General features: G+C 35.9%; 1 protein-coding gene across 3 annotated transcripts in view; it reads left to right on the top strand.

Moving 5' to 3' along the window:
* The window catches only part of LOC144837226 (uncharacterized), a 29,734-nt gene that overhangs the window by 14,213 nt on the left and 2,444 nt on the right, over positions 1-13,077 (top strand). For 2 of the 3 annotated variants that reach the window (XM_078692246.1, XM_078692245.1), the window contains exons 28-38: positions 166-361; positions 676-947; positions 1,111-1,237; positions 1,583-1,747; positions 1,990-2,265; positions 3,073-3,290; positions 3,445-3,602; positions 10,366-10,682; positions 11,167-11,317; positions 12,163-12,272; positions 12,512-12,595. In XM_078692246.1, coding sequence (XP_078548372.1) covers positions 166-361; positions 676-947; positions 1,111-1,237; positions 1,583-1,747; positions 1,990-2,265; positions 3,073-3,290; positions 3,445-3,602; positions 10,366-10,682; positions 11,167-11,317; positions 12,163-12,272; positions 12,512-12,595 — 2,074 coding nt within the window. The remainder of the gene's footprint in view (positions 1-165; positions 362-675; positions 948-1,110; positions 1,238-1,582; positions 1,748-1,989; positions 2,266-3,072; positions 3,291-3,444; positions 3,603-10,365; positions 10,683-11,166; positions 11,318-12,162; positions 12,273-12,511; positions 12,596-13,077) is intronic. The other variant, XM_078692247.1, reaches the window with a different exon arrangement.

Consider the following 13,077-nt stretch of genomic DNA (forward strand, 5'->3'; position numbering starts at 1 on the left):
CAGAAAAAGGGTGTCACCATAATAGGGGTGTCCCCAGAATAGGGATTTCCCAGGAATAGGGATTTCCCAGGAATAAGGGTGTCCCAAAGGAGGAACACCACTGTATAATGTTAGAGCTTTTGCTCTGTAAGTTGGAGAAATTGATTTTAAAGTTTGTTTCTATAGAGATTTTTTAGTGGAAGACCAATTGTCTGAAGGAACCTATTCGGAATACTCGTCAGACTCAAGAGGGCGCGTCCAACATATACGGCAAGAGATAATCTGCACAGAGAAAACGTTGACAAAGAGAAGAGCAGAGTTACGAGAAGCAGACAACCTTCTACATGAATGTGAGGAAGATTTGAAAGATGTCAGACAAAAGGTGTTTGTTTTTATAATTTTCATCATCACACCAAGTTATTATCAGCATAATCACCATCATAATCATCATAATCACCATCATAATCATCAACATAATCACCATCATAATCATAATCACCGTCATAATCACCATTATAATCATATTATAATCATAATCACCATCATAATCGCCATCATAATCATATAATCATAATCATAATCACCATCATAGTCATCATAATCATAATCATTGACTGCAGTTGGAAAACTATAATTTAACTTTTTAATTGTGCTCTTCACTTGGATTTTGATAATAATTTATGTCATGCTTTTCAGGCGAATGAAACATTAAACCAGTATGACGAGGTGACTGAAAAGTTAAAACAAACGCACGATGAGGTTGCAGAGATGGAGAAAAGAGCGCAAGAGAGTGGAAAAGAAATCATCCATCTGGAATCGCAACTAGAAGATCTTAAAGAAGAAGTTGGTGAACTAAAAGATCTTAAAACCCAGCGTGAAGAGGAATTAAAAGCCATCGAAATTGTCATCGCAAGTCGAGACAATGAGTTTAGAAGTTTGGAAACAAAAACACAGCACTTGAGCGCAAGGTTAGAATTTTTTTAAGATATATTACATTTTTTCATGTTAACGTGAAATAGTTGATAATATTTTTAAACTCTGTCTATACTATCAAACTCTATGTGACAAAAAATGTGATGTGCCCATATATGAACATCCAAATAATAATAAGTAATTTCCATTCTATATCAGGCTTGAAAAAATTAATTCCGAGTTGTTAGTTGGTGAGCAGAAAGTATTAGAGCAATCGTCCGCTATTAGAGACGCAACTGGAGAATTGGCAGAAAAAAGGGCAACATTAGACAACATTACAACCCGGGTAGGTAGAAATATCAGGAGCTACAAATTAATGTTAACAAAACTGACTGACTGATTAATGTTTCTCAATGGTTCAAACCCAGAGAAGCAAATTGTTGCCTCAATTTCCAAACCCAGATTGTGCCATGTGGTCATTGTGTTAATGTCCCTGAAGATATCTGGAGATTGTTATCAGGTTATGTTAAATATGTACATGAAAAATAAAGATTTATAAAATCAGACTATTAATAGGTCATTTTGAAGTTTTAATAAAGTTATTCACTTCTGTAGAAAAAAAACCAACAAAAATAATTATTCCACTTATAAAAGACAAAATAAACGGCTTATTTAACATTTTTTTATCTAGATAAGCAATCAAGAAGAAAAGTTAGGCTCACTTCTACAAGATGTAGCACAGAAAGAAACTGAACTACAGCGCTTATCAAATAGTGTAGACACTAGCAAGCAGAAACTGATCATGGCCTTGAAGGATGGAGAGGCCGAGGTCACCGAGACAGAACGCAAGATTGGGGTAAAGTTTGATATTGATAATAATGATGATACTGATTGCAATAGAGTTCATTCATTCATTTAAACACTATTATTCCCATAGGGAAACTATGTTGGCCTTATCAACTGTAGATACATAAGATATATATATATTATATTTTTTTAAAAAAAAGAGTAGCTTGTACATCAGTAAACTTCTGTAAAATAAGAAATAACATTTCAGACAATTTGATTAAGAAAGGTTTTGATTTGTCAAAATTGCAGGAAGCTAAATTCAAGCTTGATCAACTGAACAAAGAAAAAATGCAACTGACAAAAGCTGTTTCCGCTGGCAACGCGAAGCTAGAAGAATCAAGAAGCCAAAGAGAAGAAACAGACCGAGAACTACAACATATTGAGGGAAGTATAGATAAGAGTAAAACAGAATTGAAGCATACGTTGGAGTTGATTCAGATAGAGAAGACGGAACTAGAGGCATTGAGAATTCAACATGAGCGCAAGATGGCTGAGCTAGAACATACGCAAATTGCTGCATTAGAGGTAATTATGGTATATCAATAGTATCTTTTAAGATTGATAAAAATCAACACTTACTTTTTACACAGTTTTAAAACCAAGTGGTTAATGTAGTTATGAATATAATACCAAATAGCAGTAGAGTGGCACTGTGGCTTGGTGGTTGATATGCTTGCTTACCAATCACAGAGTCCGTGGTTCAAATCCTTTCACAATTCCATGATTTTTCGCAACCACCAATGCAACGCCATTACCTAAGCCCTAAGCTTAAACTACCTAGGCTTAGTTTATATGTCATGGGTTTACAATCCTGTAATTTGTGAGTTGTGTACTTGTTGTTGAATGGCATAAGAATCAAATCTTTTTTTTTAAAGATTTTTGTAAGAAAACCCTGTGACATCATTCTCCTTGTCAGCTATCAAACAATGTTAATTTTACATACATACATAGTTGTTTTATTATGTTTGTAATATACAAATTTATGATGGTTACCTATAGGCAAAAGTTATGCAAATAACTGAAATAAGAATAATAATAATAATCAATCAATAATATTAAGGATTTTTTTTTAAATTCTTCTTATATGATCTATAATACTGTATCTCCTTAGTATACATTGGTCTGAAATTAAGCTGTTGATTTCTGAGAAACCAAGTACAATACAATATACAAGAACCATTTTATGTAATACAGTAGATATCACAAGCCTTCTTTCAATGTTGCTTTGTCATATTATGCATCTCCTTTTATTTTGTTACTATGTTATTGAAAGTAAATAAATGTTTAAATGCAATGCAATATATAATTCAAACCAATTAAATATTGTTTTAGGAACGAGGGCAGCTAGAAAACTTACAATCAGAAGTACAACAGAAACAGTTAAGTTTGGAGTGTACCCGACAAACTATTGAAATTGAGAGAGCAGTGAAAGAACAACTGACAGAAGAGAAACTGTCAATGGAGGCTGGTATAAGTAACCTACAGAGAGAGAAAGAAATGCTGGAAGGGAATTGTGAAAGCATGGGGTCAAAGGTCAGACAGTTCAGAAGGTAACTATGTAAACTCTGGATAAAACAATTGTGGAAATTATTGTGAAAATTGCTTAAAAATCATTATATAATAATGTCCTAGACCATGTAAAGTTACAACTGACAACATTTTTTACAAAAAACCTTTCTGTCAAAAATATCGATTTCTTTTTAGGCAACAATCCGAGAGTGAGGGCGCTTTTGAGACCTTACAAGGGCATCTTGAGAAACTGAGCACAGACGTGAGAGCAGCTGAAAAAGACCTCAATGAGATGAACAACAAACGTTCTACAATGTTGAAAGAACTGCAGGCTACTAAGCATAAGCTTAAAGGTAAGAATGGAAATGTTTGGTTCAAAGTTCATTGTATATGAAGTCCTTTTATTTTACAACAGTGTGGATAGTATATTTATTCTTTGTATTTAAATATGTGTACTAGTACTACATACTGCCTCTCCCTGAGGAAGTTTTTGAAATAAATTGATAAATTGGAGCTGTAGCTTTGTGGTTATGGTACTTGCCTTTCAATCCCATGGTCCAGGGTTCAATCGTGACCTAGTACCAGGGTTGTAACTCATGACTCTTTCAACTCCCTAAACCTCAAATGAAACTATAGTATATAAGCATGATAAAATATAAAATAGTTTATCCATCCTGTAATTGGTGATTTGCTCGTTGTCACACAGCCGCAATTACGGCTCTTTCGGACATGTAATTGCTGGTAACCAACGGTGAACAACGGTAAATAGCCACAACTGTACACATATAAATGTAAAAAGTAAAATTTAATAATAATCTTCGACAACCAATTCTTTCTTTTATAATTCAAACCCCCAAAAAAAAAACCCACAAAAAAAACCCCAACCAATTCTCCAACAATGATACCGTGTTCCTATTCCCCACAAACTTTATGCAATTCCCCAAATTTCCCAATCCTTCCAAACCAAATATCAACAATCTTCTTATTTTTAAATAAATCCCCGAAACCCCCCTTTCAAATACAATAATATCACCAGATGAATAATTAAACAATACTAAATGTCCACAATATCGTTCCTTCTTGCCTTCTCTCCTACGCTGACACAAAACAAATTAGAAAGATAAAAGTTAAAACGATTCTGCAAATAAACAACTCCCACGCCTCTGCTCCCGTTCTGCTGGTATTATCAATTATAATTCTTCCTATTTTCTGACATATAAATAAATCAAATATAAAGTTAAAATGTTTCTTGATGTCGTTCTGCCCTGCAATCCGCTCCCCGACCAACTATTTCTTTCTCCTTTCCACGTAAAATAATATCGGTATCAATCCAGTTACTCTTCAATATTTCCAAACGATTCTTTACATGCAACAACGTCTGCTGTTTCCAACAGTTATTTCTTCCGTCAATTTACATTCACAATTTAAATTAATCCTCAGTAATCTCAACAATTAACAGTTCTACATTTAAGTACAGCCTTATAGTATTACTTCCAACTCACAATTTATTAACTTCATGTATATCACTTTATTTCCTTTCTGCTTCAGCTCTATATCACCATAATTATCTCCAACTCACAATTTATTAACTTCATGTATATCTCTTTATTTCCTTTCTGCTTCAGCTCTATATCACCATAATTCAATTACTTCTTCTCCTGTACGTCTTAGTTTCTCATATCAATATTCACCTATCCCTTTCTGGCTTAACATAACATAGCCCTCCTTCTCTGTCTCCTCTCAATTTCCATCTACCTCAAAATTCCCTCAATTATCCACATATCACCACCTTATCCTTCTCCACCAATCAGCAACTCACACACTAACTTAACTCTTATACCTCTCCTCCAATCAGCAAACACCACACAATCCTTCTCTGCAACACAAAAACTCTGCTCCACTGGCTTCACACAATAGCTTCCTAAAACAAAAGAAAGGTTCAAATAGTGAAAACAAAAGGAAAAGTAAGAATGACTTGCAAAATATATACACAACTTTATGTCACTTGTGACATTTACTCCCCTCTAAAAGAATAATGTATCAACATTTTCTCCATACCGTGACGGGTCCTATTTACACTCGACTTAAATAATCAGCTCCTACATTTTCACTGCCTTTAATCGCCTCTATTCGGAACTTGTACGGTTGTAGAGCCAGGGCCCATCTCATAATTCGCCCATTGGACAATTTCGCTCTGTGCATAAACACAAGCGGCTGGTGATCAGTTTCCAACGTGAAGTTTCGTCCATATAAATAAGACTCAAATTTTCGTACACTCCATACAATGGCTAAGCATTCTTTTTCCATCACTGAATATGCTTTTTCTCGAGGAAGCAGTTTCTTGCTAGCGTACGCCACGGGAAACTTCACGTCACCATACTGCTGCATTAGAACCGCTCCCACTCCATATTCGGACGCATCTGTTCTCAAAATAAAATCTTTGTTTAAATTAGGAAGGCATAAAATTGGAGTACTGTTTAATTTTTCCTTAAGTTTAACAAACGCACTTTCCTGGGCCTTCTCCCAACATATTCGGTTAGGTTCCCGATTCTTCGTTTTGTCGGTTAATGGACAAGCAATCACAGAGTAATTAGGAATGAACTTTCTATAGTAGTTGGTCATCCCAAGGAATGACCGGAGTTGTTTCTTTGTTTCTGGTTGTTTGGCTGACAAGATGCTTTGTATCTTCTCCACTCGAGGTTGAACATTTCCTTTCCCTACCACATGGCCAAGAAACTCAATTGTTTCATAACCAATGAAACATTTGCTTGGTCGAGCAGTTAGATTGGCCCTGCGGAGACGTCCAAACAATTCAGACAAACATTTCATATGTTGATCCCAAGAAGCTGTGTGAATTAGAATGTCATCAATATAATTAAGTGTATTATCCATTCCTTTTAGTAATTTTCTCATGATACGACTGAAAGTAGCCGGTGCATTGACTAAGCCGAACGGCATGACATTAAATTGAAACAAACCATCTGGTGTTAGAAAGGCTGTTAAAGGTTTTGACGCTTCATCCATGGGAACTTGCCAATACCCTTTACTTAAATCTATCTTAGTAAAATAATGATCATGGGCCAACTTTGTGAACAGTTCCTCTTGGTCCGGAATCGGTTCGGCGTCAAAAACTGTAACCTGATTAAGTTTTCGAAAGTCCACGCAGAATCGATTTGACCCATCCGGTTTCTTTACCAATACTATTGGAGAGGCAAACGGTGCCCCTGAAGGCTCCACTACACCCAGATTTAACATCATATTTACCTCATCCTTAATGGTACCTCGCAACGCATGTGGAAGTGGATAGGGCTTGGAACGGATTGTATCATCAGTTTCCAGCTTGATTTCATGCTGCCCAAGTGTAGTCTTACCCGGTAAATCCGTCAGTACATCTTTGTAGTTTCCGATAAGTCGGTGCACCTCATGCTTTAGTGTATCATCCAGGCTTTCGTTGATGTGGATGTCGGCTGTTGTTTCTTTTGCTAGTAGAGGGTGGAGCTGTAAAAGATTCTCATTAGATAGATGATAATTTTGGTTATTTGTAAATGTTTCATTAGGTTCGCATTCAATAACAGCGGTGCTAGCTTGAGACCGGGTAACAACAGAACATCCTTGAAGGTTTCGCTCTGTCCATGTGGGGTCTGGATTTCCTGGTGCTCGTACTCCTGCAATATTACCTAATATCAAGTCATAAATAGGGTTATTCATACATAGTGCATACGTCTTTCCTGAAAAAAATGGAGTATTAACATGTATTAATGCAACCGGTAAGTTGCGGACCGTGCCATCAATCAGCACACAGGTTTTCTCCTTACCAGTAAGTTGTTCGGCTGATACAAGATCTTTCTTCACAACCACCCCACTACAGCCACTGTCACGAAGAACAGAGACGCAGCGTGACCCAACACAACCTGTATAAACGGGCATTTTACTAATTGAATTATTTAGAGCCGCTGTCATAATTGGAAGACAGTGCCCACATTGAAGAGTGACCTTATCACCATCATTATTGATACAACATTGATTTAAAGACTCTGACATTTTCGTAACCATACTGGCACCCACATCGGGAATTTCTTCTTTGGCTTTACATTCGTGTTGTTTTGTACATTTCTGGCAATCAGACTCTGTTTGTGGTGAAGTAGACAACCCAGCGCAACTGTTGGCGTCCTGTCTACAATTTCTGGCAATATGTCCTGTTTTTAAGCATCGGTAACATTTTGGAGGAGAGTTTGGCTTATGCATAGTTGATGCTCTGCAATTTCTAGCTAGGTGACCTACACGATGACATATAAAACAAGTTGGACTACGGAAACTAGAAGGGCTTTGTGATGAGGATGTACTGGGAACATTATTAGAGGAGAGTTGAGGAGAATTTGGCTCTTTTTGTTTAAACTCTATTGGTTTACCAAATAATCCCCCACGAGCTTCCAAATATTGCTCCGCAATTTCAGCCATCGCTTGTATCGTTTTCGGTTGACGTTCCCTTAGGAACAGAGCTAGGTCCTTCCCACACCCATCGGTAAACTGCTCTCGCAGCAATAAATCTGTTAACCCCTGAAAGGTTTTTTCCCCCTCTGCTAGGTCAATCCACCTATCAAGATAATTGCTTATCCTCGCAGCAAATTGCGGGCCGCTTTCTCCGTATTCGGGCTTAGCTGTTCGTAACTTATGTCGAAATCCATCGGCGGTTAACTGAAACCGTTTTAGAAGAGCCAATTTCAACAGTTTGTAATCGTTAGCTTCAGCTGACGACAACCTGGAATAAACCTCGAGAGCCTTCCCAGTTAGTAGGGCACTTAAGTTAACCGGCCACTCAATTTCTTTCCACTCCTGACTAGTCGCATACCGTTCAAACCTTTTCAGATAGGCATCTAGGTCATCTGTTCGATCATGGAAAGGGGGTAATTTAGGTTTACTGGCCTTAACCCGTGACTCAGGATTGGGTAATACTCTACCACCCGGCCGTGCCCGATTCTTTTCTTGTTCTAATTGGATTTCTAACCTTCGCATTTCTATAAGATAGGCCTGATTCTCAGCTTCTTTCGCCCTTTCGTTTTCTCTCTCTTTTTCTTCACTCGCTCTTTTTCTCTCTGCTTCGTCCCTCTCTAGTAACTCTCTCCTCTCTCTCTCTTCCTTCTCTAGTGCCTCTCTTCTCTCTCTCTCTTCCTTCTCTATTGCCTCTCTTCTCTCTCTCTCTTCCTTCTCTAGTGCCTCTCTCTCTCTGTCTCTGTTTCGCTCCATTTCTTCTCTCTCCCTGTCCCTGTTTCGCTGTTTTTCTTCTCTCTCCCTGTTTCTCTCTTCTCTCTCTAGTGCTCTCTCTTCTCTCTCTCGTGCTCTCTCTTCTCTCTCTCTGGCAGCTTCCTCTCTCTTTTCCACAAACTCTCTTAATTCCACTCCATCTAACCCCAACGCTTTTCCTGCGTCAACAATTTTAGTGAGATCCATTTCTTAAGAAAAAAAATAAATATATATATATATAAGTATCCAATATAAGTATACAGTATGCCAATAATATGGCAAATAGACAATCCAAGAATCACGTACAATTGTTTCATCTACCAATGTTCACGCTAGGTTACAAAGTTTCCCGGACGAGCCCCCATAAATGTCACACAGCCGCAATTACGGCTCTTTCGGACATGTAATTGCTGGTAACCAACGGTGAACAACGGTAAATAGCCACAACTGTACACATATAAATGTAAAAAGTAAAATTTAATAATAATCTTCGACAACCAATTCTTTCTTTTATAATTCAAACCCCCAAAAAAAAAACCCACAAAAAAAACCCCAACCAATTCTCCAACAATGATACCGTGTTCCTATTCCCCACAAACTTTATGCAATTCCCCAAATTTCCCAATCCTTCCAAACCAAATATCAACAATCTTCTTATTTTTAAATAAATCCCCGAAACCCCCCTTTCAAATACAATAATATCACCAGATGAATAATTAAACAATACTAAATGTCCACAATATCGTTCCTTCTTGCCTTCTCTCCTACGCTGACACAAAACAAATTAGAAAGATAAAAGTTAAAACGATTCTGCAAATAAACAACTCCCACGCCTCTGCTCCCGTTCTGCTGGTATTATCAATTATAATTCTTCCTATTTTCTGACATATAAATAAATCAAATATAAAGTTAAAATGTTTCTTGATGTCGTTCTGCCCTGCAATCCGCTCCCCGACCAACTATTTCTTTCTCCTTTCCACGTAAAATAATATCGGTATCAATCCAGTTACTCTTCAATATTTCCAAACGATTCTTTACATGCAACAACGTCTGCTGTTTCCAACAGTTATTTCTTCCGTCAATTTACATTCACAATTTAAATTAATCCTCAGTAATCTCAACAATTAACAGTTCTACATTTAAGTACAGCCTTATAGTATTACTTCCAACTCACAATTTATTAACTTCATGTATATCACTTTATTTCCTTTCTGCTTCAGCTCTATATCACCATAATTATCTCCAACTCACAATTTATTAACTTCATGTATATCTCTTTATTTCCTTTCTGCTTCAGCTCTATATCACCATAATTCAATTACTTCTTCTCCTGTACGTCTTAGTTTCTCATATCAATATTCACCTATCCCTTTCTGGCTTAACATAACATAGCCCTCCTTCTCTGTCTCCTCTCAATTTCCATCTACCTCAAAATTCCCTCAATTATCCACATATCACCACCTTATCCTTCTCCACCAATCAGCAACTCACACACTAACTTAACTCTTATACCTCTCCTCCAATCAGCAAACACCACACAATCCTTCTCTGCAACACAAAAACTCTGCTCCACTGGCTTCACACAATAGCTTCCTAAAACAAAAGAAAGGTTCAAATAGTGAAAACAAAAGGAAAAGTAAGAATGACTTGCAAAATATATACACAACTTTATGTCACTTGTGACACTCGTATGAAATTTAAATAATAGATAAAATAAAAAATAAAATAAATTATTTATTTATTACTATAAATTGTTCAGCTTGCTCTATTACATTTATGTTACAGCTGATCCTTGTGTTATTCAATCTGATTTGTTTTTTTTTTCTGTGTGCATCTAAAGCAGATAATATCATTGTATCCGATGATCTCTTTTAGATCTCCATGTTCAGTTGAAAACGTCAAGCAAAGAAGTAAAAGGTAACATGGATAAGAAAACTCATTTAGAAAATGAACTAAAAGATGATTTAAAACTGAAAGAGCAAGTCCTTCAAGATGTTGAACAACTGAAGACGGACGTTAGCCGAGAAAGAGACGCACTGACCGGCATTCTGTCGCAACAACATGCGCGACAAGAAGAATTGCACCAGCTGTTGATAGATGTTGAACGACGACAAACTGAGGCTGAAGATAGTAAGAGGGTGTTGGATAAATTTAGGGCTGATATACAACATGAGAAAGAGAAAATGATCAAAGTGAGTACGAATGAGTCTCTTGATACCAAACTCTATTTAAAAAAAGCCAAAACTCAATAATTATCAAACTATTATAAATGCATTCAGTCCAACATTCTAGTGTACATCCCCTTCATTGAATCAGCTGTTTATTCATAATATATAAACAATTCTTACCAAACAGTAAAGTATTTGAGAAAATTAAATGTTGACCTTTGACCTTTATTGGTCACGTGACTTGTTTTATTGCTATGTAACTATGCATTTTTCGATATGGGTATAATGGGATGAAATGATCAGTATTACATTCCCTTTCCGATGATACCATGGAGGGCAAAGTTTAGTGTGGAGTGTTGGCCGAAGGGGTGGTCGATGGATGCTTTAATTCAGCAACTCAAGAATAACCAAGTTAGCCAATAAAATAAAATATTTTGGCACAAATATCGAGCTGGAGCTAGTTAAACTCACATATCAGACCGCACTATTTTAAGTTTACTTTTTTTAGTTTCAGAGTCAGTTTGAAAAGAAAGAAAGTGACTTAAAATCCAGCTTGTCTCAGAAGACGTCAGACTTAAGGACTGCCAATGAACAGTTAAAAGCCTTGCAGGTTGAAATAAGCAATCTAGACACTGCCAGGACAAAGATTCAACATTTAGGTCAGCATTGCTTATAATTCATTTATAATTCAGTTCCATTTCTTTCATTTCGGATGTCATACATCCAATCAAATAACAAAATTCTTAACAGCTGTACTGCAAAATAAGTTATAAACATTGTAAACATAAATAAAACTTAAAGATGTATTGTCCCCCAAAAACATGAAAAATGAAGATTAATTAAATCAGACTTTGAATAAGTTATTTTGTAGTTTTAATAAAGTTAATCACTTCCATAGAAAAAAAAACGGAAAAAAATAATGTTTTCACTTATAAAATAACATGATAAATGGTAAAATTCAACTAAAAATCCATTGGCTGGCAGCCAATTTGACCATTTTTTGCTTTTTTTAGGTAAGTAAATTTTTTTTCGATCAAATTTTTGGTCGAAGTCAATAACTATTGTGTGTCATTAAAATGGCATATTCAACAACAAAATTATTTTTCAGGGGGACAATACATCTTTAACATATCAAGGGAAGGGCTAAAAATAGTCAGAACTAATAAAGTTTAGCCCCTAAATATTGAAGAATAATTAGTAGATTTTTTATTTATTTGATATAATTTGTTCTGCCAGTGGGCTATATACTAATCATTTTTATTTTTATTCATTCATCTTTTTGTTTCAGAATACCATGATTACATAATATATCCATAGCAAATAAAGAAGCTTAATCTAAAAATTCTTATTTTTATTTAATTACTAAAATTAATCTTACCATGATCTCCACTAGCATCTAAAATACTTACTTGTATCTAAGCTGGTTTGCAAGGGTTAATTTTTGTTTTGTTTCTATGGCCTTTTTCTTCTTCCATTTTACATTTTTATTTATTTTTTCTTTCAGATACCGATTTGGACACTTTAAGACGTTCATTAGAAGAAAGAAATGAAGAGAAAACTCGATTGGCAGAGACTTTGAATTTTTCACATATTGAGATTCAAAAGCTAAGAAATGTAGATTTACAGAAATTCATTATTAGCAGCATCTCAAAGATGTTGTTTGCTTTAGCTTGTTTGCAAAGAGGACCCCATTTGAATTTTAATAAAACTATTTAAATCAATATACATTTAGGCTAGCCTTGCAGGATCTAAACATCATGTTTAAAATTTATTTCAATAATATTTTACAAGGGTGTTCCATCCAGCCAAAATAAATACATCATTCAAAAATTCCGATAATTGTTATATTTTAGGAGAAAAGAGAAATTGAGAATCAGATGCTTGAATTGGAATTGACATTACAACAGAAGCAGCAGATGGTCCAAGATGCAAATCAGGTGATCATCTCATTTACATATGCAAATTAATGTCTTCACTATCAAATACCAGTTTAAAATATAAAGGTATTACATTGTACCATTAAAATGTAATGTGCATTGCAATACTGTGTATCTACCATTTGATATTGTAGTCTACCTATAATACCATGTACTGTAGTCTACCATGTTTGTTAAGGTGAGTCGCCGGGTGGTTAACGCAGGAGAGCCACAAACGATAGCTCCACAATCTACACAGGTTCATGGCTCTCTTCGACTATTATTGTGGTGGTAGAACAAGTTTTCTTGGATAAGGTCCTATGTACATATCTGGCTCCTGTGCACTTTAAAGAACCCATCGTCTTTCAGAAGATTAGGGGGTTACCCCAGTAAAAGGGGAGGGGTACCCTGGTGTACTGGTCTATCTTAACCATGACATGAGAGGATCCTTATGGAAGACGAAAGTTCTTGCTTGTGTCATCCACACCTGTCTGCCATTTAGC

The sequence above is a fragment of the Antedon bifida genome, chromosome 3 (assembly GCF_963402885.1).
Source record: "Antedon bifida chromosome 3, ecAntBifi1.1, whole genome shotgun sequence".
Classification (NCBI taxonomy): domain Eukaryota; kingdom Metazoa; phylum Echinodermata; class Crinoidea; order Comatulida; family Antedonidae; genus Antedon; species Antedon bifida.